The sequence below is a fragment of the Somniosus microcephalus genome, chromosome 23 (assembly GCF_052327205.1).
Source record: "Somniosus microcephalus isolate GS21.2 chromosome 23, FLI_Smic_1.0, whole genome shotgun sequence".
Lineage (NCBI taxonomy): Eukaryota > Metazoa > Chordata > Chondrichthyes > Squaliformes > Somniosidae > Somniosus > Somniosus microcephalus.
Genome location: NC_141009.1, coordinates 22,647,562 through 22,674,137, shown reverse-complemented (window position 1 = coordinate 22,674,137; position 26,576 = coordinate 22,647,562). Strand labels below are relative to the sequence as shown.

The window sequence follows — 26,576 nt, the reverse complement described above, 5'->3', positions numbered from 1 at the left end:
ATAAATTACATATCATTTGAACTCTCATGCTCAACCCCCAACCGTATGTCCAATGTACTTCATGATGGCCCAGAAATTCGGGTCGGAGGCTCCCTACGGGTGCAAGCCCCCGACCTGCAGTTACCTTGCGCGCCGGCCGTTGAGCTGTGGTATTCCGATCCTGGGCCTGTTCCAACTGCCGGCGCGCAGTGCTTGCGTATCCCAGGGGCGCAGTTAGTTCGACGCGTCCCCTGGGATCACGTGGACCATGGAGAGCCAATGGTAGCAGGGAAATGCCCATTCATAAAATTGACAGGAAGAGCTGTCAAAACCATAAATACTATAAGCCCCAAAACATCACTAAAACTTCAAATAGAAAAGAAAGACTTGCATTTATATAGCGCCTTTCCTGACCACATGACGTCCTAAAGCGCTTTACTGCCAATGAAGTACTTTTTGAAGTGTAGTCACTGGTAAATGGAGAATGCAGTGTGACGCTGTTTCCACTGTGGTTGTAATTCATATCCCAGGCCTGCTTTTTACAAGGTAAGTGGTGAATTAATTAAAATTAAAACATTTTTTCCACAAGTTTATTACTTTTAAATACTTTAAAGGAAGGTAAGTTTATTTTTAGCCCCATTAGAAAATGTAATTAATTTTTTCAAAAATTTAAATTATTGTTTAAAACAGTTATTTCATATAATTTATAGTTATTCTAAAAATGTGATGCTTCAAGAGTTGGGTATGTGGAGAGTCTCACATCTCACCGGCAGAGATGACAGACGGCCGCTGCATTCTCCAATGCAACAACCATCTAATTTCTGCAAAAGAAAGAGTGAGTCTTGAATTCAAGACCTCATCAAACTACAGAGAATGTCAGTGTTTGACAGCGTCACAGAGCTGTCAAACGATGACAATTCATCTGTCAAAAAGTTTTGACAGATGAAACGTCATACGTTGACGTGCTCTGTAACCGGCTTTCCCTTAATTGGCCTGCTGAGCCCACTGGGCGGGCCTAACAAGGTCAATCAAGGGAAAATAGTGTGGGTTGGCCAGAAGTCGATGGAGGCGGGACTGAAACCCGACAAGTGGGAGTCCCGCCTCCAAAAGATCCCCATTGGCAAAATCCAGCCCTATGTATGAAATATCAGTAAGCCACCAAGTCGTGTTACTGGAACTTGTTCTATCTCAAATTAGACACAAGTGGGTCTGGAATAGACGGCACCATAAATGATTCGTATAAATTTTTATATTTTGGAAAAAATGGAATCAGTGAAAATCTTCAGAGCTGTGCACTTGTAACCTTCCAGAATTTGATATTTTAATTAGCTTTGACATTAGAAGCACCTACTAATAATTGACCACTAGAGTTTTCCAATAGTTTAATTTTTTTGACACAGTTTTAATGACAATGTTCATTGAAAGTCAAAGGACTTTTCTTCAAAATAGTTAAAACATAAACTTTAAGATACAGTAATTTTACAAAAGATTGACAATGAACGAATCGGTCCATCTCAAACAGTTCTGAGGAAATCTGAATGTAATATATATTTATTGACACAATTTCAGATTGCTAACAATGCACTTTATCATGTATGATTATAATGACACTAAGTAAACATATGACATTAATTATTAATGTCTATTCAATTTTCATTTTGGTAGTTAAAGGTGAGAACATCTTTCAAGCTGAGTAAGGGAACAGCACTTTTCAAAAATAGTTAGTTGCAAAAGTGTGTTATAAATGTCTGAAACGTGCTATAATGTACCTTGGCATGGGACTCTAGTCTGCGTCTGGAGTTACTCTAGTCTTCCTGTTTGTCATAAGTGAAAGTGGTTGATGTATTTTTCCAGCCTACAGTGTACTATTCATGTAATTTGTAACACTTTGCTTGGCAGTCATTGAGAGAGTACTTTGCTAGCTTTTACTATTCCAACACACACGGTTTGAAATCAGAAAAGTGCAACTTAACTCCATGGTTTCTGTTTTGGAATTTGCAACATCACAACAAGGCAAGATTAGTACTGCCGATCATTAAAATGTCTGAATTATTGCTTTGTACATGTGATTACCCAGAGCGTTTTCTCTTCCTGCTTGATTGTCCAAAAGGAACTATTGTGGTTCTGTCTGGTACCACTTTCTTAAAAAAAAGAGCCAGACTCTTGCTGTAGGTTTCAAAAAGTAACTTGCTTAAAGTGTGACGTTCAATGTTCATTTGCATTTACACTACAACTGTGGAATGATGCTACCATTATGATAGTCCGAATCTGGAGTCAAGGCTCGATCTGACACCTGAGCGAAGCAGAGTGAGTCCCCTTGGAGGAGGGAGTCTCGGTATGCTTCATTTCAGAGCCACTTTGGGCCTGAACATCTAGTTTATGTTTCAAGTTTAGGGTTGATGCAAGTTAATAGACTTGTTATTTGTTTATGGTCTCATTGATGGCTGTTAACAGCAGTTACCACAGGTCTGTCGTTAACAAACCTATTGCAATGATCAAGCATACGCAGAAGACTGAGTGCTTGGCTGTGTAGGTGGAGCTACAATGAGTCATGAGTTAGTAAACCTATTGACAGTCATCACAGGCATATTTATCCTACAATTCAAGAATATGTTGTAATGTGCAAAATTATTTGTTCTTTCAATGAATCGTAAACTGATTTCAGTCTTAATAATGTTATTCTAATTATTACATAGAATCTGCAGCACAGAAAAAGACCATTAGGCTCAACTGGTCTATGCCGGTGTTTATACTGCACGTGAGCCTCCTCCCACCTTGCTTCACCTAACCCTATCTATCTATTCCCTTCTTCCTCATGTGCTTATCTGTTTTTCCAACTTTATGTTGGTTTACCAGTGCCATTCACAAAGAACTGGCTGCCAATTGAGACCAGAGTGGCAAAATGCCAAGTTTAAAAAAAGCTAGTGAATCGGTTTTGAACTTCAGCGAGAATCCTGTCTTCTCCGCGCAGCTTATCAACGTCATGTTTATTACTTTAGAAGAAGGTTCATAAAAATAGATGAGGATAACATAAAAACCAGCGATTTATTGCAGGGCACACATCAACATTTTATTTGAACATATTCCCAAGAAAATATAAGTGGTTCATGAGCCACCTTGTCATTCACACTGAAGTGGCATTTAGTGAATGTGATTAGATTGTTAAGTCAACACAAAACATGACACTAACTCCCAGCTGAATTGCTGCAATTTCAGCACACTAGACAACGTGATAAGAAGGGAGGGGGGTGGGGGGGAACCTTAAATACTGAAAATCTAAATTAAGAATAGGAAATGCACGGCAGCTCTGTCATTGCATCACAGAACTTCACCGCACTGAAACAGGCCAGTCAGTTCATCAAGATGGCGCTGTTGAAAAGAATAAAAGATCAAGGTAGCATTTTGATACTTTCTGGGGGGGGACCCTTTATCAGAATTGGAAAGGAAAGGTGGGTAAAGAGGGGAAAGGAGGACAATAGACAAGGGTCACCAGAAAAACCTGCAAACTACTAGTACCAAGAATCAGCCAATGTTTTTCATAGCCGTAGAAGAGATTTTTTTTTTAAATGTTGGCAAGAGATGAGATGTTGGCATCTCCAACCTTTGTCTTTGGACTCCCACCCTGCTCCGAGCAAGCTCAACCCAAGCTTCAGGAACAGCATCTCATTCTACTCGTGAGCACCCTACAGACATCTATTTTGAACACCGACTTCACGCATCAAGCCGCCTCCTTTCATTGTCCTGACAGTTTGGCCCATTCTATTTTGCTCCTTTCCATTTTGGATCTGTTTTACTCAATTTTTATTTTTCTAGCACCTTTTCACAAACCAGGAGCGAGTTGGGTAGGATTGATTGGGGAATGGCATGCAAAGGGTTGACAGTGGATAGGCAATGGCAAACATTCAAAGACCGAATGGCTGAGCTACAGAATTTGTTCATCCCAGTTTGGCATAAAAATAAAACAAAAAAGGTGACTCAACCGTGGCTAACAAGGGAAATTAGGGATAGCATACGATCCAAGGAGAGGACATATAAATTGGCTAGAAAAAGCAATAATCCTGATGATTCGGAGCAGTTTAGGAGTCAACAAAGGAGGACAAAGGGATTAATTAAGAAAGGGAAAATAGAAAGAGTAAGCTAGCAGGGAACATAAAAACTGACTGTAAAAGCTTTTATAGATATGTGAAGAGAAAAAGATTGGTGAAGTCAAGCGTAGGTCCCTTACAGTCAGAATCAGGGGAATTTATAATGGGAAACAAGGAAATGGCAGACCAACTAAATACATATTTTGGTTCTGTCTTCACAAAGGAGGACACAAATAACCTCCCAGAGATGCCGGGGAACATAGGGTCTGATGAAAGGGAGGAACTGAAAGAAATCAGTATTTGTAGGGAAATGGTGTTAGGAAAATTGATGGGACTGAAGGCCGATAAGTCCCCAGGGCCTGATGGTCTACATCCCAGGGTACTTAAGGAAGTGGCCCTAGAGATAGTAGATGCATTGCTGGTCATCTTCCAGAACTCGATAGACTCTGGAACGGTACCCATGGATTGGAGGGTAGCTAATGTTACCCCACTATTCAAAAAAAGGTGGTAGAGAAAAAGCGGGGAAATATAGACCGGTAAGCCTGACATCGGTAGTGGGGAAAATGCTAGAGTCTATTATAAAAGATGTAATAGCAGAGCACTTGGAAAGCAGTGACAGGATCGGACAAAGTCAACATGGATTTACAAAAGGTAAATCATGCTTGACTAATCTACTGGAATTTTTTAAGGATGTAACTGGTAAAATAGATAAGGGAGAACCAATGGATGTGGTGTATTTGGACTTTCAGAAGGCTTTCGATAAGGTCCCACATAAGAGATTAGCGTGCAAAATTAAGGCACATGGGATTGGGGGCAAGGTATTGACTTGGATAGAGAACTGGTTGGCGGACAGAAAGCAAAGAGTTGGAATAAACGGGTCGTTTTCCAAGTGGCAGGCAGTGACTAGTGGGGTACCGCAGGGATCGGTGCTAGGACCCCAGCTGTTCACAATATATATTAATGAACTGGACGAGGGAATTGGATGTAACATCTCCAAATTTGCAGATGACACAAAGCTGGGTGGGAGGGTAAGCTGTGAGGAGGATGTCGTGAAACTCCAGTACGATTTGGACAGGTTGGGTGATTGGGCAGAAACATGGCAAATGCACTATAATGTGGATAAATGTGAGGTTATCCACTTTGGTGGCAAGAACGGGAAGGCAGATTATTATTTGAATAGCAATAGATTGGGAGAAGGGGAAGTGCAAAGAGACCTGGGTGTTATTGTGCACCAGTCACTGAAGGTAAGCATGCAGGTGCAGCAGGCGGTTAAGAAGGCAAATGGTATGTTGGCCTTCGTAGCAAGAGGGTTCGAGTACAGGAACAAGGATGTCTTGCTACAGTTGTACAGGGCCTTGGTGAGACCGCACCTTGAGTATTGTGTGCAGTTTTGGTTGCCTTACCTGAGGAAGGACGTTCTTGCCATGGAGGGAGTGCAGCGAAGATTCACCAGGCTGATACCTGGGATGGCAGGAATGATGTATGAGGAGAGATTGTGTCGATTGGGCTTATACTCACTGGAGTTTAGAAGATTGAGAGGGGATCTCATCGAAACCTATAAAATTCTGTCAGGTCTGGACAGACTAGATGCAGGAAGGATGTTTCTGATGGCCAGGGAGTCCAGAACCAGGGGCCATAGTCTAAGGATAAGGGGTAAGCCATTTAGGACTGAAATGAGGAGGAATTTCTTCACCCAGAGAGTGGTGAACCTGTGGAATTCTCTGCCACAGAGGGCGGTGGAGGCCAGTTCATTAAATATATTCAAGAAAGAGTTGGATATATTTCCTGAGGCTAAAGGGATATGGGGAGAAGGCAGGGACAGGGTACTGAATTTGGATGATCAGCCATGATCTCATTGAATGGCGGAGCAGGCTCGAAGGGCCGAATGGCCGACTCCTGCTCCTATCTTCTATGTTTCTATCTGGGATGGCCTTTGTACATCATCCAGTACTTTTCACCCCGATCTATTCCCAGGCTCATAAGCCCATTAGCTGTAATATGACCACATATTTTATTTGACTGATCGTTAATAAAGATCTTATCAATGAAGTTTATTTCTGTCTTACTTTGCAGCTAGTCAGTCGAAAAGACAAAGCTACATTTGAGAAGCTGGATTACTTAGTGACTAAAGAAGACAACTACAAGAGAATGCGTGAATTCATCAGCAGCTTGAGGATGGTCCCCTGCATCCCTTACTTGGGTAAGTCGGATACCTGCCTTTTCCCTTCTGATTAAAAAAGAAAGTACATTGAGCTATTGGCTGATATCATGCAAAATAGCTCCAGCTGCCAGTGAAAAGGCTAGAATATGTGGGGCACATGTCATGTTTTGAAGTGTGTCATCGGAAAAGTCAGGCTAGTGATTCATACTACAGTCATGTCTGGTGCCGAGAGAGTCCTTTCTTCCTTGTCTTTGGTCTTCTGAAAAATCGACACCCTTTTCCGCCAGATATAATTGATTGATTCTTGTTGGAAATAGAGATTTCATTCTACAAAAAGAAGTGCTTGAAGAAACAAAAATGTTTAATCTCAGTTTGTTGTTACAAAATTGCAGCCTATTTGTGGGTTTGTTTGACACGTCTAATACAGTTGTTTGGATATTATATACCCCTTGCTGTGTAACTCAGGGCACCATTTGTTGTTTGTGTCTCTACTGCCGGACTTGGGTTACTAGGCAGAGATATTGCACTTGACCGCAAATGTTTGAAGGGCATGTTTCCATTCACCTTGGTGCTTGAAGGAAAGCTTGACAGGAGCTTCAGATTTATGACTTGCAGTTTGAACCATTACTTGTCAGTAAGATGACTGTATATAAAATCAAAGAGTCCAGCCTGAAATCTCAATGTGAGGGTAGCTGATGATATATGTCTCATAGACCTCCTTGTTCTCCAATTTTAATGAGAGTATTTTTATTTTGTTGACTTATTTCTTGATGCAGGAGCTATTAACAAATGACCCAGCCCCTCAAATTTCAGACAAAAGAAACATTTTTATTATGCAATAAACAGTGATCCTTAAGAGTGAGCCTGATTGAGGACAGCACATGGCTCTTCACAACAGCTGCAAACCAGATCATTTAAAAAAACTATCTTTAACCTTTGGAACCCATTGAATCTTGGAAGCTTAATTCATTTCGGATCAAGGGAATTTCCAGGATGTACAAGATGATGAATTTTCTTGCGCTTCACTATAAAAGCCAAGCTGGCGATAATGCGGGCCTCCTGTCCACTCGTTGGGTTCTACATCAGAAACCCAGAAATACGTTATCAGATCAACAATGCCCTTTATTCCACATCACACCCTTACTGCTTTGAACTTTAAATGGGAACTGAAATATCATGGCAATAGTAAGAGAACTCATAGCCTCGTATTGAAAAGGCTACAGATTGCATTTCAGTGTATTACAAGGCAGTAATCCAATCTCACAGTTCTGATGTTAAACATAAACTGCTCAAGCTATGTAGTCAGATTTTATGTATTCAGATTTTAAAAACTATCTAACTTTTTGAACCCATTGACCTTTGGCAGCTAACCCTCTCGGCTAGTTTATTGCTTCATAAGTCGCTGAGAGTCGTCTGTTATTTTCTAGGTATTGTACGTAGCCCTTATACATTTCTACAAGCTAAAGCACGATGATCAAAGATTAAACTGTTTGTCCTGCAGAATATAATAATTTCTGAAGAAGGTGGTATGAGGAACAAGTGAATTTTGGATAATTAAATCATATGGATAAAAAAAAGTGAATTGTCCACTCTTGCCTTAAATATCTTGGATGCATTGAGACGCAGGTTTTGGATATTTTCCTCTTGAATGTGTTTGAGTGGAAACTGTCTCTCATACTGTGTGTATGGTGGGTGGGGGCAGGCAAAGTGCTGTGTCCTCTATAGTCTTGAAATAATTTTTTTGTTTTTAAATCAGTTTGGCGAAGGTGCTGACTGTTTCTAAAGATTGTAGCCTTTAACATGATGCCCCCAGTTGACTTTTTAAGCATGGATTCTCCCCCCACCCCCACCCTTAAGTCTCCACAGGCCTGTGAGGAACTGAATTGGAGAATGATATTTGCGCTCATGCCAAAACCAGGTCCTTCAGTGCTGTGTTGAGAGTTGGCACTGAAGAGCAAGAAAAACAATGTGGGAGACGGACATGCTGGGAGATGGCGTCAAATTGAGGGGCACTGAGGGAGATGTTGAGTGGCAGAGATCAAGAAGGTGGAGAAATGACCGAGAATTTTAGACAGAGTTTGGCAGAATCCATTTAAAGGGCATTGCTGAGCCTGTAAAGCTGGTGGGAAAGTGTCTAAATAAATGAACAATAGAAAATATCATTATATTACTTGCTCGTCATGTCAATCCTGAAAATGTCGCATTGCTTTTCAAATCTTTGACCACCCGAAAACAGCAGTGATCCCCCTCTGAAAGAAACAGATAAAATATTAGTCAAAAAACAGGGAGATTAAAAGGAAAGCAAAAAGTATACCACAGAAATGATCAGCACTTGTACACATAGAAACAGAAGTAGGCCGCTCAAGCCTGTTCCGCCATTCAATTTGGTCATGGATGGTGAATCTGTACCTCCAGTCCATTTACCTGTCTTTGTTTCATATTCCTGGATACCCTTACCTAACAAAAAAGCTATCGATCTCAGTCATGAAATTTTCAATTGACCCTGCAACCACACTGGCTATTGGGAGAGTGAGTTTTAGATTTCCACTTAGTGTGAAAAGGTGCTTCCTCATTTCACTCCTAAAGTGCAGCTCTAATTTTAAGAGTATGCTTTTCTTGTCCTGGATCCCCCCCATCAGAGGAACTAGTTTTCCTGTAACTACTTTAACAAATCCCATAACCATGTTAAAATATCTTGATTAAATCACCCCTCAACCTTCTAAACTCAAGGGAATACAAGCCAAGTTTACGTAACCTGTCCTCATAATTTAACCCCTTAAGCCCTGGTATCATGTTCTTTGAAGGGGTAAGATAAGTAAAAAGAGGGGTTTTTTTTCTGTACAATCATGACATGGTCCACATTTGTAGATGGTCCTAAAATAGTTCTATTAAACATGTGCTGCACATGATATATTTGAATGTATTGCAGGGGCTGTCCACAGCTGTCAATATTATCTTAAACTGAAGATCATTTTCTGGCATTTGTGTGATTTAAATAACCAAATATCTAAATGTGCCCCACTTAATACTCACCCTGTAGAATATATATTCACTGATAAATTGTTAAACTGCATGCTTCCCAGAAATCATACCAATTACAATGCAAGTCACAGAAGCTTATTTAATTGTAAAATTTTGCAGTAATAGGCTATGATTGGGTATCTCTTTAACAAATAATATACAAACTTGACTCCCTCGAATTGCATTCACAATAACTATTAAATTAAACTTCCTGAACAACTGCTGTTCATTATTTATTAGAATTGTTGACAAAGATTTAACACTTCGATATTTCCCATGAACTGCCCAACATAGTTCTATGTGCAAAGTCATGGGATGACGAGTTATGAGGAAAGACTCGAGAAACTTTGACTCTTCAGCTTGAAAGGAGGTGGCAAAGATTATAGAGATATAAAAGATGGACCAACATCTTGTATTTAATCCAAGATGATATCCCGCCGAGCTTCACAGAGCAAGAATGAAAGGCAGCAGTGGGGGGCCCCGCTTTCATTGTGGGAGAGGCTAAAACCATGGCTGAGCAGAGAGCTTTTGAGATGTATTTTAATGGCAAAGAAAGAGGTTTAGGGATGGACATCCAGAGCTGAGGGTTTAGACAGCTGGTGTTCTGCCATCACTGGAGGGAGAGTGCAGAGACTGGAGTCAGAGGACAGAAGGACCCAAGGAAGAGCTATAATATTGTCTGGGTGTGGTGAGGACACAGGGAGATTTGTAGTTGAGGACGAACATTTGAAATTGAATTCATTGGAGGCAGAGTCAGTGTAGGTCAGCCAGGATGCTGGTGATGGTGATGGATACACAAAGGTTCGTGTGCCTTGGGAAGTGAACTTTTCAATGATTCGGAGTCTTATCGAGCTTGCAGTTCTGGAGGCCACAAGATGATGTTGGGGAAATCCAGTCTGGAGATCGTTGGTGATGGTGGAGGTAAGGTGAGAGTGGACGCTATTGTGAAGCTGGAAGTAAGTGGCCTTATCGACTGATGGGATGTGGGGTTTGAGTCTCAGTTCAAGGTTGAACAGCACGGCGAGGTGGTGCCTCGTCTAAATTCAATCTGAACAGGCAGCTCGAGAGAGAGATGGAGTCAGTGGCAGGAAAGCCAAGTTGTTGGTAGGGCCGGAAATTATGGCTACCATTCTCCTATTCAATCGGAGGAAATTTTAGTTCATCCACACATTAGTGTTGGACAGCACAGAGGTGGTTGAGGAAAGTGGTGGCAACGTCCAGCTGGGTATCGTCGACCTGCATGTGGACGCCGATCCCAAGTCCACAGACAGTGTCACGGAAGACCAGAATGTCGCTGAAGATGATGATGTGGTCGAGTGGATCCTGGCGGACATGTGGAGGCAAGTGGAGTAACCATTGTTGGAGGTGTGATGGTAAACAGTACAGAAAATGTAAATCAGTATCTCAACTTCAAGTAAAATTGTGACAGTAGGACAAGGGTCACGGATTCAAATTGGCAAAAGGCCAATTGAGGATTAATAGCATAAAATTCTTCCACACCAAGTGCTCGACATGTTGCACGTACTTGGGGTAGTGCAGCAAAAGTCTGGGAATGATTTAGGAAGCAGATGGGTGCTACGATGACATTAAACGGATAGAAATAAAGATATGGTAAGAAAAAAACTGCATAGGCTGGAAATTGGAAATAAGAACAGAAAATGCCAGAAACGCATGGCAGGTCGGTCGGCACCTGAAAAGAGAAAGGACAGCTTAGCGTTACCTTGAACAGATGCCCCGAATCTCCCGTGACCACCCCCTCAATGTTTCGGGTGAAGACAAAGGGCCTACACCCAAAATGCTAACCTGAGACCGACTATGAATATATGATTTAACGTTTCAGGTCTGGGACTCTTCATCAGAACTGGAAAAAGTTAGAGATGTAACAGATTTTAAGCAGGTGCAGAGGCGGGGAAAGAGGGAGGGGAGGAAGGAATTGATGTAACATTCTGTGCTAGTGCAAGAGGCAGGAGAGATTAAATGTTTCAAATGGAGATGGCAGAAACATAAACAGCCCGAAAAATGGGGGCAGGGGTTATAGCCTGAAATTGTTGAATTCAATGTTGAGTCCAGAAGGCTGTAAAGTGCCTGATCGAAAGATGAGGTGCTGTTCCTCGAGCTTATGTTGAGCTTCATTAGAACAGTGTAAGAGGCCGAGGACAGAGAGATAGTTCTGATGAAGGGTCCCAGACCTGAAACGTTGACTCTGTTTCTCTCTCCACGGATGCTGCCTGGCCTGCTGAGTGTTTCCAGCATTTTCTGTTGTTATTTCAGATTTCCAGCATCTGCAGTATTTTGCTATTGTATGAATATATGATACTTGTTTGCACAGGAAGGGTTGGAGACTGCTTCCATATCGATTTTTATTTTTGAGACTCTGTCCAAAATGATAGTGTTCACAATTACAGTCTGTGTCTAGCAGGTATTCTCTGCACACATTACAGTCTGTGTCTAGCAGGTATTCTCTGCACGCATTACAGTCTGTGTCTAGCAGGTATTCTCTGCACACATTACAGCCTGTGTCTAGCAGGTATTCTCTGCACACATTACAGTCTGTGTCTAGCAGGTATTCTCTGCACACATTACAGTCTGTGTCTAGCAGGTATCTCTGCACACATTACAGCCTGTGTCTAGCAGGTATTCTCTGCACACATTACAGTCTGTGTCTAGCAGGTATTCTCTGCACACATTACAGTCTGTGTTTAGCAGGTATCTCTGCACACATTACAGTCTGTGTCTAGCAGGTATTCTCTGCACACATTACAGTCTGTGTCTAGCGGGTATTCTCTGCACACATTACAGCCTGTGTCTAGCAGGTATTCTCTGCACACATTACAGCCTGTGTCTAGCAGGTATTCTCTGCACACATTACAGTCTGTGTCTAGCAGGTATTCTCTGCACACATTACAGCCTGTGTCTAGCAGGTATTCTCTGCACACATTACAGCCTGTGTCTAGCAGGTATTCTCTGCACACATTACAGCCTGTGTCTAGCAGGTATTCTCTGCACACATTACAGTCTGTGTCTAGCAGGTATTCTCTGCACACATTACTATCTCTCCACTTGAGCATCGAGAGGGAAGGAAACAGTAAATTCAGGCCCCGAATGTGAACAGTAATCTGACTGTAGCTGGATTCAGCTCCCTGTCACGGAATAGAATTGATGAATTGTACGAGTGGAAATCTGAACTCTTATTTTTATGTTACGGCTGCTACTAAATTTTTTGCTGTTCCATGTGCTTAAATCCCTTTGTGGAGGTTTTGACAGGAGGGCTTGCAAGCTGCATATGATTAATTTTGTGCTGTACTTAGCCTATGATTCTAATCAGACTGTGTCTAAGAACTTTATTTGAACGACTTTAAAATTCTGAACTAAAGCAGACTTTGATTTTCCAATTCCACCTGCCATCACTACATAGGAGTCTTGAGTACAGTCTCAACAATTTCATTTCTTAGTTTACATTGGTTCATTTCTCAATAGAAAACATAGAAAATCTCAAGACTTGTCGAGACCACAGATCCGTCGTCTGTCCCAGCAGTTGTATCCATTAATACTTGTCTAATTTTACTTTGAGCAGATGCAAGCTACCTGCCCCTAATCTCCCTTGACCACCCTCTCAATATAGAAACATAGAAGACAGGAGCAGGAGTAGGCCATTCGGCCCCTCGAGCCTGCTCCGCCATTCAATGAGATCATGGCTGATCATCCAAATTCAGTACCCTGTCCCTGCTTTCTCCCCATATCCCTTGATCCCTTTAGCCTTAAGAAATATATCTAACTCCTTCTTGAATATATTTAATGAATTGGCCTCAACTGCCTTCTGTGGTAGAGAATTCCACAGGTTCACCACTCTCTGGGTGAAGAAATTCCTCCTCATCTCTGTCCTAAATGGCTTACCCCTTATCCTTAGACTGTGACCCCTGGTTCTGGACTCCCCCGCCATCGGGAACATCCTTCCTGCATCTAGTCTGGCTAGTCCTGTTAGAATTTTATACGTTTCAATGAGATCCCCTCTCATTCTTCTAAACTCAAGCGAGTATAAGCCTAATCGACCCAATCTCTCCTCATACGTCATTCCTGCCATCCCAGGTATCAGTCTGGTGAATCTTCGCTGCACTCCCTCCATGGCAAGAACATCCTTCCTCAGATAAGGCGACCAAAACTGCACACAATACTCAAGCTGTGGTCTCACCAAGGCCCTGTACAACTGCAGCAAGACATCCTTGTTCTTGTACTCGAATCCTCTCGCTATGAAGGCCAACATACCATTTGCCGCCTTAACCGCCTGCTGCACCTGCATCCTTACCTTCAGCGACTGGTGCACAAGGACACCCAGGTCTCGTTGCACTTCCCCTTCTCCCAATCTATTGCCATTCAGATAATAATCTGCCTTTCTGTTTTTGCCACCAAAGTGGATAACCTCGCATTTATCCACATTGGGCAGATGCATGGCAGATGCAGTATAATCACCCAACCTGTCCAAATCATACTGGAGTTTCTCGGCATCCTCCTCGCAGCACACACGCCCACCCAGCTTTGTGCCTTCTGCGAACTTGGAGATATTACATCTAGTCCCCTCGTCTAGATCATTAATATATATTGTGAATAACTGGGGTCCTAGCACCGATCCCTGTGGTACCCCACTAGTCACTGCTTGCCACTCGGAAAAAGACTCGTTTATTCCGACTCTTTGCTTCCTGTCTGCCAACCAGTTCTCTATCCAAGTCAGTACCTTACTCCCAATCCCATGTGCTTTAACTTTGCACGCTAATCTCTTATGCGGGTCCTTATCGAAAGCCTTCTGAACGTCCAAATACATCACATCCACTGGTTCTCCCTTATCTATTCTACCAGTTACATCCTCAAAAAATTCAAGTAGATTAGTCGAGCACGATTTACCTTTTGTAAATCCATGTTGACTTTGTCCGATCCTGTCACTGTTTTCCAAGTGCTCTGCTATTACATCTTTTATAATGGACTCTAGCATTTTCCCCACTACCGATGTCAGGCTTACCGGTCTATAATTCCCCGTTTTCTCTCTACCACCTTTTTTAAATAGTGGGGTTACATTAGCTACCCTCCAATCCATGGGAACTGTGCCAGAGTCTGTAGAATTTTGGAAGATGACCAGCAATGCCTCTACTATTTCTAGGGCCACTTCCTTAAGTACCCTAGAATGTAGATTATCGGGCCCTGGGGATTTATCGGCCTTCAATCCCGTCAATTTCCCTAACACCATTTCCCTACAAATACTGATTTCATTCAGTTCCTCCCTCTCATTAGACCCTATGTTCCCCGACATCTCTGGGGGTTATTTGTTTCCTCCTTTGTGAAGACAGAACCAAAGTATGTATTTAATTGGTCAGCCATTTCTTTGTTCCCCATTATAAATTCCCCTGATTCTGACTGCAAGGGACCTACGCTTGACTTCACCAATCTTTTTCTCTTCACATATCTATAAAAGCTTTTACAGTCAGTTTTTATGTTCCCTGCAAGCTTACTCTCGTACTCTATTTCCCCCCTCTTAATTAATCCTTTTGTCCTCCTTTGCTGAATCCTAAACTGCTCCCAATCCTCAGCTTTGCTGCTTTTTCTGGCCAATTTATATGTCCTCTCCTTGGATCTTATGCTATCCCTAATTTCCCTTGTTAGCCACGGTTGCGCCACCTTTTTTGTTTTATTTTTATGCCAGACAGGGATGAACAAATTCTGTAGTTCATCCATGCGATCTTTAAATGTTTGCCATTGCCTATCCACCGTCAACCCTTTAAGTAACGTTCCCCAATCCATCCTAGCCAACTCGCACCTCATATAGTAATGATCAATACCAAATCTGCGTCTTCTCAGCTGATATTCATGTCTCCTTTGTTCCTTTGTTTGTCTCGCATCGATTCTTACTGACCTGTCTGAACCATATTAATTTGATAACCTCAATCACATCTCCCCACACTCTTCTCCTCGCCAATGAGAAAGATGCTAATTCTTTGAGCCTATCCTCATATGTTTTGTTCTCTAGTTCTATTATCCTTTTAGTTGCTCTTTTCTGTATCTTTTCCAGCTTAGCTACATCCTTTCTGTAGTGTGGGTTGCAGAACTGTTCACAATACTGTGGCCTGACCAATGGCAGGATTGCTTCCTTTGGTATAGACTCCTTGCCTCGTTTTATGCAACCTAACATCCCATTTGGTTCCTTGACAGCAGCCAGAAATTGGATTGATGTCTTGAGGGATCTATCTACAGTGAGTCACAGATTTATAAAAAGTACTGTCCCAGGGGTTGTTGTGTATATTTTTTTCTGTAAGCTAGTGTTAACTATAGTGAAAGACAATCCTGGTCTTCAGTGACATCCCATTGGGTTTGGGTTTGGCTTTATTGTCATGGGGTGCTGAGGCTGAAGCAAAAAGTGGCCAGACTTTGTTTACTGCTTTAGAAATGTATGCTGCCGATAGCTTGTGTCACTGGATCTTTCCTGCTTCCAAATGCACTGAGGCTAATTGCTGGAAGCAGCACAGAATGGAAAGCAAAGGGTTTGACTGGCCTCTGTATGGATTAGCCTTTCACAGAGCAGAATCATGAGTTACAACAGGCATGATGTCCTCATGAAGATTGCGACCATTCTTTTTCTGGGTCAGATTCAGTAATTGGTTTGGTGATAGTTCCCTATTGATTAGATTATTGGATTGCCTCATGGGCCAATCTGAAAAATTGGTTATTGATTTCATGGCTGTCCATCAGATGTTACCCGAATGGCTGCTGTGTTTGCCCACGTAACAGTCAGTGCACTTCAAAAGTCATCCAGTGTGTGAAGTGCTTTGAGACATTTGGATGCTGTGATGAGGCCGATATCGACGCATTTTCCTTTTCTCTTTCAACCTGAATTCTTTATGAATGCTGTAATTGTAATGAGGCTCTGCAACGTTTCTCAGTTTGATCAGTAAGTATACTCTCAGCCAATACAGGAAACTCTCGATTTACCGGCACCTAAATAACCGGAAATCTCTGTTAACCGGCAAAATTCAGGAGTAGGTTCAGGTAAGTTTTACTTCATATTAGTGGCAGTTCCTGGATCTGTGGCTGTGTAACTGGGGTTCATGCACTTGTTGCTAAGCAACAGGGACGCTTGGTCTGTGGCCGGAGTTCCTGCACATGTTGCTAAGCAACAGGGAAGCCTGGATTTGTTGCTGTGTACGAAGCTCTCGTACCTTTTAACTATACCTCTCTGTAATCCGGATTTTTTGATAAACCGGCACCACGCCGGTCCCATTGGTGCCGGATAATAAAGAGTTTCCTGTATGTCTCTGTGGTGAAGGACATTTTGATGTATAAGGGCCTTGGTGAGACCACACCTTGAGTATTGTGTGCAGTTTTGGTCGCCTTATCTGAGGAAGGATGTTCTTGCCATGGAGGGAGTGCAGCGAAGATTCACCAGACTGATACCTGGGATGGCAGGAATGACGTATGAAGAGAGATTGGGTCGATTGGGTTTGTATTTGCTGGAGTTTAGAAGAATGAGAGGGGATCTCATTGAAACTTATAAAATTCTAACAGGACGACACAGACTAGATGCAGGAAGGATGTTCCCGATGGCGGGGGAGCCCAGAACCAGGGGTCACATTCTAAGGATAAGAGGTAAGCCATTTAGGACAGAGATGAGGAGGAATTTCTTCACCCAGAGAGTGGTGAACCTGTGGAATTCTCTACCACAGAAGGCAGTTGAGGCCAATTCATGAACTATATTCAAGAAGGAGTTAGGTATATTTCTTAAGGCTAAAGGGATCAAGGAATGTGGGGAGAAAGCAGGGACCGGGTACTGAATTTGGATGATCAGCCATGATCTCATTGAATGGCGGAGCAGGCTCGAGGGGCCGAATGGCCTGCTCCTGCTCCTATCGTCTATGTTTCTATAAGCAACTATGAAAAAAATTAGACTTTTGTTAGATCTGATATGATGGGGGGAAATATTTTAATATACTCTGTATGCTCAAAATAAATCTAGATTTTTTTTTTTGGTTTTATTTTAGCAGGACATTATTTTGAGAAGTACTTGCAATGTATCTAATCTTAAATGTAGGGTTATGTGCTTTTTAAAAGCCACCTTTATATTTCTCCCTTAAATAATGAAGGTCAAGTACTTGCTTACACTGGGCAGAGAGAGCCTGTATTAGTATGTCAGTTAAACCTTCACCCAGGCCATGCTAATCAGAGATCCTTTCATCGCTTAAAGCTCATCTACACCTGCTTGCAATTTGCTTCAAAATCTCTCACTGAAGCAGGTGCAAAGACTCGGAGTAAAAATACAGTTTCTAATATTACTGGACGTAGTCTACTTTTCTCAACTCAGACCTGCGCTTCTTCCAAACTACTGTCGTGATATTTAAATTGAACTGGAGCAGTAGGTTAATGCAGCGTGCGACTTAACAAGTTGCTGAAAGCAGCAGTTATTTTTCTCCCAATTCAGCTCAGACCTGTGCACCACTCTTTTTATTAAAAAAAAAAAAAAAAATTTTTGTAATTATCCATAGTGTCAGCTGGTTCTTTTATTCGGAGAGTTTGCAATTTGAGTCTGCCTTGAACCCGTGCGCTCTCTGTATAAATACTGTGAGGAGCGACAATAGCTTGTGTTGACGATGGAACATTTTTAAGGCTGATGGGTAAATACTGCTTCAGTAAATTAAATGAAAGAATGTTATCATCCCATGCTCTGTTTAGTAGGCATTTCCTGAACTTGCAATTAGCTCACAAATCCTCCTTTTAAAGAATGCTTTTTTTGGACAGTAATAGGCTAAAGCTCATTCCTGTTGCATACATAGTCACAGTCTACTGCATGCAATGAAGTAAATGTTCCCTTGGCCTATTGGTAACTTCTGTCGTGCAGTTGGTGAAGTGTGTGTCGAGAATAGTGTTGGTGCGATGACACAGCCTTGCTTGACCCCGGTCCGTACGTGAATTGGGTCTGTGGTGGAACCATTGGTCAGGATCACGGCTTGCATGTTGTCGTGAAGCAGGCGGAGGATGGTGACAAACTTTTGAGGGCAGCCGAATTTGAGGAGGACACTCCATAATCCCTCAAGGTTGACGGTGTCGAAGGCCTTTGTGAGATCAAAGAAGGCCATATACAGTGGCTGGTGCTGTTCCCTGCATTTCTCTTGTAATTGACGCGCGGTGAAGATCATGTCCATTGTGCCCCTTAGTGGGCGGAGCTCTTCAGCCACTGGGAGAAGGCGATTGAAAAAGTGCAACGTCCCCACCGACTCCTGGAAATCCCTGGCCCAAGACTGCACAAAGTGGAGGAGAAGCATCCGGGAAGGCGCCGAACACCTCGAGTCTCTTTGCCGGGAGCAAGCGGAAACCAAGCTCAAGGAGCACATGTCAACCCAAGCAAATTTCTTCCATTTTACCCACACCCCTACGCACCCACAATTTTAAGTTTATTTCTTTTAAGGTAGTTCATAGTTAAGGTAGTTTGGGAGAGCGAGAATCCGAGAGTTTAAATTTGAGGTAAGAGTTTTTAAATTAAAAGTATAGCAGGGGTCCTTAGTCCCATGCGTTGCACGGCCTGCAGCATGTGGGAATTCCGAGACACTTTTTGCAGTCAGGATGACCACGTGCAGTAAGTGCCAACGGTTTGGCCAACTTGAGATCTGTTTTTCGGAGTTCGAGCGTCAGCTGGAGGCACTGCGGTGTATCCGCGAGGCTGAGAGTTATGTGGATAGCACATTTTTAGACGTGGTCACCCCGCAGTTTAAGAGAGTGCAGTCGGAGAGGGAATGGGAGACCACCAGTCAGAAGAAGGGGGGCAGGCAGGTAGTCCGGAAAGCCCCAGAGTGCATCTCACTCAACAACCGTTTTTCTGTGTTGGAAAACGGTGAAAGGGACGGCTCCTCTGGGGAGTGCAGCCAGAGCCAAGTTCACGGCACTGTGGGTGGCTCAGCTGTACAAGGAGGGAGGAGTAAGAGTGGAAGGGCAATAGTGGTAGGAGACTCAATAGTGAGGGGTGCAGACAGGCGTTTCTGCAGCCGCAGACGTGACTCCAGGATGGTATGTTGTCTCCCTGGCAGGGGTAAGGATGTCACTGAACAGCTGCAGGGCATTCTGAAGGGGGAGGGCGAACACTCGGAGGTCGTGGTTCACATTGGTACCAACGACATAGGTAGAAGGAGGGATGAGGTCCTGCAGCAAGAATTTAGGAAGCTAGGTAGCAGATTAAAAAGCAGGACCTCAAAGGTTGTAATCTCTAGATTACTCCCGGTGCCACGTGCTAGTGAGTATAGGAATAGGAGGATAGAGCAGATGAATGCGTGGCTAAAGAGTTGGTGCAGGAGGGAGGGCTTTAGTTTCCTGGGTCACTGGGTCTGTTTCTGGGGAAGGTGGGACCTGTACAAGTCGGACGGGTTGCACCTGAACCGGAACGGGACCAACATCCTTGCGGGGAGGTTTGCTAGTGCTGTTGGGGGGGGGGGTTAAACTAACTTGGCAGGGGGATGGGATGTGGATTGGAGCTATAGTAGGGGTGATGCACAGCCAAATGTAGAGGAAAAAACAAGTCAGTCTGCAAGACAGAGCAAATATATAACGGCACAAGGGAGTATGGCAAGGCTGGGTGGCATTTATTTTAATGCAAGGAGTCTTGCGAGTAAGGCAGATGAATTGAAGGTGTTGATGAATACATGGGAGTATGATATTGTTGCGATCACAGAGACATGGTTGAGGGAGGGGTAGGACTGGCAGCTCAATATTCCAGGGTATAGAATCTTCAGGTGAGAGAGGGGGGTGTAATAGAGGAGGGGGTGTTGCAATATTAATCAAGGAGTCAATTACTGCAGTAAGGAGGGATGATATCTTAGCAGGTTCCTCTAATGAGGCCATATGGGTAGAACTTAAAAACAAAAAGGGGGCAAGCACTTTGCTGGGAGTGTACTATAGGCCCCCAAACAGTGAGGGGGAGATAGAGGAACAGATATGTAGGAAAATCTCAGAGAAATGTAGAAATAATAGGGTAATAATAGTCGGGGATTTCAACTTCCCCAATATTAACTGGGATAGTCAGAGTGTGAAAGGCTTAGAGGGTGCGGAATTCTTAAAGTGCATCCAGGAGAGATTTTTGAGCCAGCATGCAGAAAGTCCTATAAGAGAGGGGGCGGTATTGGACCTAATTCTAGGGAATGTAGCTGGGCAAGTGGTCGATGTGTCGGTAGGAAAGCATTTTGGTGACGGTGACTATAATTCGGTGAGATTTAAGGTAGTCATGGAAAAGGACAAAGATGGACCAGAAATAAAGGTTCTAAATTGGGGGAAGGCCGATTTTTAATATGATAAGGCAGGATCTGGCCAAAGTGGACTGGGATCAGCTACTTGTAGGAAAATCCACATCATACCTGCTAATATATCATCCCTCCTTACTGCAGTAATTGACACCTTGATTAATATTGCGAGACCCCTCCTCTTTTACACCCCCCTTTCAGAAAGGAAATAGAGAGAGTACAACACCAACATGTTCCTGTAAAGGTCAAGGGTGGGACAAACAAACCCAGGGAACCCTGGATGTCAAGGGGTATACAAGAATGGATTAGGAAAAAAAGGGAGGCATTTGGCAGATACAAACAGTGGAAGCCCTAGAGGAGTATAGAAAGTGCAGGGGGGTATTTAAAGAAATTAGGAGAGCGAAGAGGGGGATGAAAAAACACTGGCGGGCAAAATAAAGGAAAATCCCAAGGTATTTTATAAGTATATTAAGGGCAAGAGGATAACCAGGGAAAGAGTAGGGCCCATTAGGGACCAAAGTGGCAATCTGTGTACAGCCGGAAGATGTAGGTGAGGTTTTAAATGAATATTTTGCATCTGTGTTCACTATGGAGAAGGACGATGTAGGCATAGAAATCAGGCAGGGGGATTGTGATATACTTGAACAAATTAGTATTGAGGGGGAGGAGGTACTAGTGGTTTTAGCGGGCTTAAAACTGGATAAATCCCCAGGCCCAGACGAGATGTATTCCAGGCTGCTGTGTGAGGCAAGGGAGAAGATTGCAGGGGCTCTGACACAAATTTTCAGAACCTCTCTGGCCACAGGGGAGGTGCCAGAGGACTGGAGGACAGCTAACGTAGTACCATTATTCAAGAAGGGTGGTAGGGATAAACCAGGGAATTACAGGCCAGTGAGCCTAACATCAGTGGTAGAGAAATTATTTGAAAAAAATTCTGAGGGACAGAATTAGTCTCCACTATGAGAGGCAAGGATTAATCAAGGATAGTCAGCATGCCTTTGTCAGTGGGGAGATCATGTCTAACCAATTTGATTGAATTTTTCGAGGGGGTGACTAGGTGTGTGGATGAGGGTAGTGCAGTTGATGTAGTCTACATGGACTTCAGTAAGGCTTTTGACAAAGTCCCGCATGGGAGACTGGTCAAGAAGGTAAGAGCCCATGGGATCCAGGGCAATTTGGCACATTGGATCCAAAATTGGCTTAGTGGCAGGAGGCAGAGGGTGATGGTGGAAGGTAGTTTTTGTGACTGGAAGCCTGTGTCCAGTGGTGTACCGCAAGGATTGGTGCTGGGTTCCTTGCTGTTTGTAGTGTACATTAATGATTTAGATATGAATGTAGGAGGTATGATCAGTAAGTTCGCAGATGACACGAAAATTGGTGGAGTGGTAAATAGCGAGGAGGGAAGCCTCAGGCTACAGGACAATATAGACGGGTTGGTCAGATGGGCAAAACAGTGGCAAAAGAAACTTAACCCTGAAAAGTGTGCGGTGATGCATTTTGGGAGGACTAACAAGGCAAGGGAATACACAATAAATGGTAGGACCCTAGGAAGGACAGAGGATCAGAGGGATCTTGGTGTGCATGTACATAGATCCCTGAAGGCAGCAGGACAGGTAAATAAGGTGGTTAAGAAGGCATATGGGATACTTGCCTTCATTAGCCGAGGCATAGAATATAAGAGCAGGGAGGTTATGATGGAGCTGTACAAAATGCTAGTTAGGCCACAGCTGGAATACTGTGTGCAGTTCTGGTCGCCACACTATAGGAAGGATGTGATTGCATTAGAGAAGGTGCAGAGGAGATTCACCAGGATGTTGCCTGGGCTGGAGCGTTTCAGCTGTGAAGAGAGACTGGACAGGCTGGGGTTGTTTTCCTTAGAGCAGAGAAGGCTGAGGGGGGACCTGATTGAGGTGTACAAAATTATGAGGGGCATAGATAGGGTAGATAGAAAGGAACTTTTCCCCTTAGTAGAGGGGTCAATAAATAGGGGGCATAGTTTCAAGGTAAGAGGCAGGAGGTTTAGAAGGGAGTTGAGGAAAAACTTTTTCACCCAGAGGTTGTTTGGAATCTGGAACTTATTGCCTGAAAGGGTGGTAGAGGCAGGAACCCTCACAACATTCAAGAAGCATTTAGATGAGCACTTGAAATGCCATAGCATACAAGGCTACGGACCAAGTGCTGGAAAATGGGATTAGAATAGACGGAGCTTGATGGCCGGCACGGACACGATGGGCCGAAGGGCCTCTTTCTGTGCTGTATAACTCTGACTGACCCCACCCACCCGCCCCCTCAACCACCTGTGACAGAGACTGTCGGTCCCGCATTGGACTCATTAGTCACCTGAGAACTCATTTTTCATGTGGAAGCAAGTCCTCCTCGGTTCCGAGGGACTGCCTAAGAAGAAGTAGTGTCGTGGGTGCAAATAAACATGCAACCATTGATGTATGGCTTTTGACCATCAAGGACCAAGGGACACTATTGTCTTGTGTGCCTGCAACCACTCTCTAATCCGATATGGGTGTGACTACAAATGATGGTGCCGCCTTTTGGCAAGTTCTTCTCCACCCTACAGTGAGAGTGACATTGCTTCAATGGCAAACTTCCATAGGTGCCATGTGCATGCTTTGATTTGTTGAATTAACTTGCTTTATGAGATAGGAGAATTAGGGACCTTTTCCATGAAATTGGGCATGGCATAAGACATTGGCCTTGAATTTCCAAATGGAGGCTTCCTGTGGGCGGATGTCTCTGATCGGAAAAAAATCTACGAACCTACCTGCTGGTTCCGTAGATGTCAAGGCTTCCAATCCTGGGCGCCTCCTGTTGGAAATGTGCAGAGGCCCAGGTATCCCAGGGGCAAGCGTCCCTGGGATCACGTGGGCCAGGAAACCAAAGAAGGGAATCCCCCTTCATACTTTTGACAGGTCTCTACACATGGAACTGTCAAAAGTATGAATGGTGATCACATTTAAAAATGCAGTTAAACATTAAATACATTTTTTTAATTACATAATTAAAATTAATAAAAATTCCATTTAATTAAATATTAAAAAAATAATTTTGGGGAGGAAAGTTAAATGTTTTTTACGGGGCTAAAAATAAACTTACCTTTTTGAAGAGTTTTTATTTTACAAATAAGTTATCAAATTTAATTTTTCTGCACTCTTAAGCTGGTAAAAGCAGGCCTTACGCATGCTTTCACCAGGCGTAAGAATTCTGTGGCCTTTCAGCGGGCAGAAGTTGTGCAAAAAGCAGAACTCTCCACCCGCAGAGGCATTTTTCCCGGGCGGGCGGGCGGATGATCTGTCAAGAGAATTCTTGACATCGCAAGTGCCAGTTTTCAGCGCATGCGCTTTGGACCTCGTACACACCCGTGGGGGGTCGGAAAATCCGGCTCATTATGTGGCACAATCATGGCATCATTAAATATGTAACATGCAGTACTGTAATCTCACCTGACACTTTTCTTCACATGTCCTACACTTGACTTTATAAGAAAATTGTTGCATTTACCTACACAGGATAGAATTTCATTCTGTTAACAAGGTTACTGAAAGAGAATGAGATGGGACTTTGGTTTGCTGTAGGTTGTTCATGGGAACCTGTGGTAGATGCGATCAATGATAGTAAAAGACTGGCCTTGATAATAGCCAACTTGAGTGATCATTTCTGACTCCAGCCACCTATCCACATTGCTTTTGTTAACAATTGGGCCTTATGGCAGTGGTGTTCCCTTCTGGAAGATCTTGAGGGTCCTCATTGACCATAGCTGTAAAGCTTCAACTCATTTTATTAATATGGTGAACTGTACGATTGGCCTGGCTTTACAGCTACGAATGCATCTGTGTATCCATCAGTAGATAGCTTTATAAGCAACTAAATTACGTGGTTCTTTAGCGAGGCCACACTTCAGAGCAGTAATGTGCGATGGAAAAAGGAAATGCTGCAAGCAATGCAGATCAAATCTGAGCTAGAACATATGCTGCTGCTTTCAAAAAAGTATACGTTTTTTTTTCGATTCAGAAGAAAATGAACTGTAAATCATATATTTCAATGCACACCATTCTGTGTGAAAATACACAAAGCAAGTCCAAGGAGTAAACATTTCCATGTTTTCATTATGACTCAAGGGATCGGACTGTTCCACATTTCTGTAAACATTTCAACTTGCTAGCCATCAATGGGAAAAAGAACTTTGAATGTATGCTTTAGGCGCCTCAGTATTGTAAATGATAAGCAAAGACACTATTATACTACCTGTGAGCTTTTGCTGTTTTTCTGCCATATATAAAGTCCACAACTGGATACCGAAGCCCAGCTTCTGTCTGAGAAAACTCCAATTGCAGCACTAATTCAAACCACATTGAGATATAAGCCATTATCATTTACTGCTATTGATTTTATGGATACTGATGAGCTTTGACTTTACTAAGTAATTTCCACTTAACCATAGTTCAGAAGTACTGCTACTTCATAAACTGAATTCATTCCCTCTGGCTGCACTGCTCCTAGTCCCCGTTCTGAAGCCCTTTTATTAGTAAAGGTCAAATCAAACTTAACCTACAGATTTAAAGAAGTTATAGAGGAGAATCTCTCTACAGACAATGCTCCAAAGTGCATTGCTATATTTGATTGGATGCCCTTGTCTATCATTTACAACACTGAAATGGCAACACCCCCTGCACATCCAGCGTCTCGCTGCTTTTGTCATATTCTCTTGTCATCGTCTCATCTAGTAAGATTATTCCAAGTTAATAAAGCATTTTGTTTTCTTTAGACTTTGGGGCCCAAAACTTCAGAGAGTTGCAAAGTTAAATACAGTAGAAAGATTGTCTAAATGATGGAATCATGTAATAGGGTTCAATTGAAGGGATAATTACAAGTCCTAGCCCTGTCTCGGGCTACCCCAGATCAGGCATATTCCCCAGACGTTCACCTTCAACTTAAGTTAGAGATAGCCGAATTCCATAAGATGCTTATATGGGTCTAAAGGTTCAGGCTATCTCTCCCTAAAGGAAAGGAATGACTGAAGATGTTACCGTCCTCCAGGTAGCACTTTTAATAAGTTTAACTAGACTGTAACCTTCCAGATATTATGAGGGTCCGGAATACCCCCCAGAATTCTGCAACTCCTTACAAAAGAGTATACAGAAATTGGGTTCGGAGTTTATACAGAAATACTCTGAGACAATTCTAAAAATATATAGTTTTATTTAAGAGCCGACATTCATTTAACAGCTGTTGAATCAGTCGCAACATTAACAATTCAAAATACAGATAGCTTACATTTCTTATTTCTCAGAGATCCTTATTCTCAAACCTTTACTTCGTTACATTTCTTATTTCTTACTTATTTCTAAATCCAGAACATCCACCAAAATCAATTACTTTGATTACCCAAGACTCAAAGTTGAAAACTTAGAGCGTGCCTGTGAAGTTGAGAAATGCTTGGCCTGTTCAGCGAGTTTTGAGTTTCTGTTTGAAAAACTCTTATTTTTATACCCTTTTTGCAGTGGTTTATTCTTTGAAGTTCTCTGCTGATGTCAGCTAATTGTCTTTATTCATTATCTCTTTTGAATGCTTTCTATTCTTACTGTCAATTCAACTATTGCATGCATAATTATGTCTCTACCTTTAGGTGTTCCAAACTATCTCAAAAACAATATGACAGCTATGGTTACTGTTTGATGCCATTCTTACAAAATTCTTTCATTCAATTCTTAATATTGGCTTAACTGGTTTTTAGCAGACGTTGAGTCTCCTTACTGCTCCAAGTTCAATACAAACACAATGTAATTGCTTGTTGTATCTATTGAAGTCATATCTTCAAAGTGTTCTTGTTGGTATCATATTTACTATGTATAAATTAAAGACACTTTGACCAGAGTGTTTCATGCATTTCTAGCTGTCTCAATTGGTTGCATATTTAATCGTGTTTCCTGTCTTCCAAGTTTAACATAAAAACCATTTGACCAGCAGGTGTTTCTTTTACTTGATGTCATCTTTTCAAAGGCACATGGTTTTTTAATGTTTGTGTTTCTGTTCAACGTGTTAGCTTATAACACCTTAAAC

General features: G+C 42.6%; 1 protein-coding gene across 6 annotated transcripts in view; it reads left to right on the top strand.

Moving 5' to 3' along the window:
- ralgps1 (Ral GEF with PH domain and SH3 binding motif 1) overlaps nt 1-26,576 on the top strand; it is a 905,396-nt gene that overhangs the window by 372,305 nt on the left and 506,515 nt on the right. For all 6 annotated transcript variants that reach the window (XM_085965598.1, XM_085965599.1, XM_085965594.1 and 3 more), the window contains one exon: nt 6,138-6,264. In XM_085965598.1, coding sequence (XP_085821724.1) covers nt 6,138-6,264 — 127 coding nt within the window. The remainder of the gene's footprint in view (nt 1-6,137; nt 6,265-26,576) is intronic.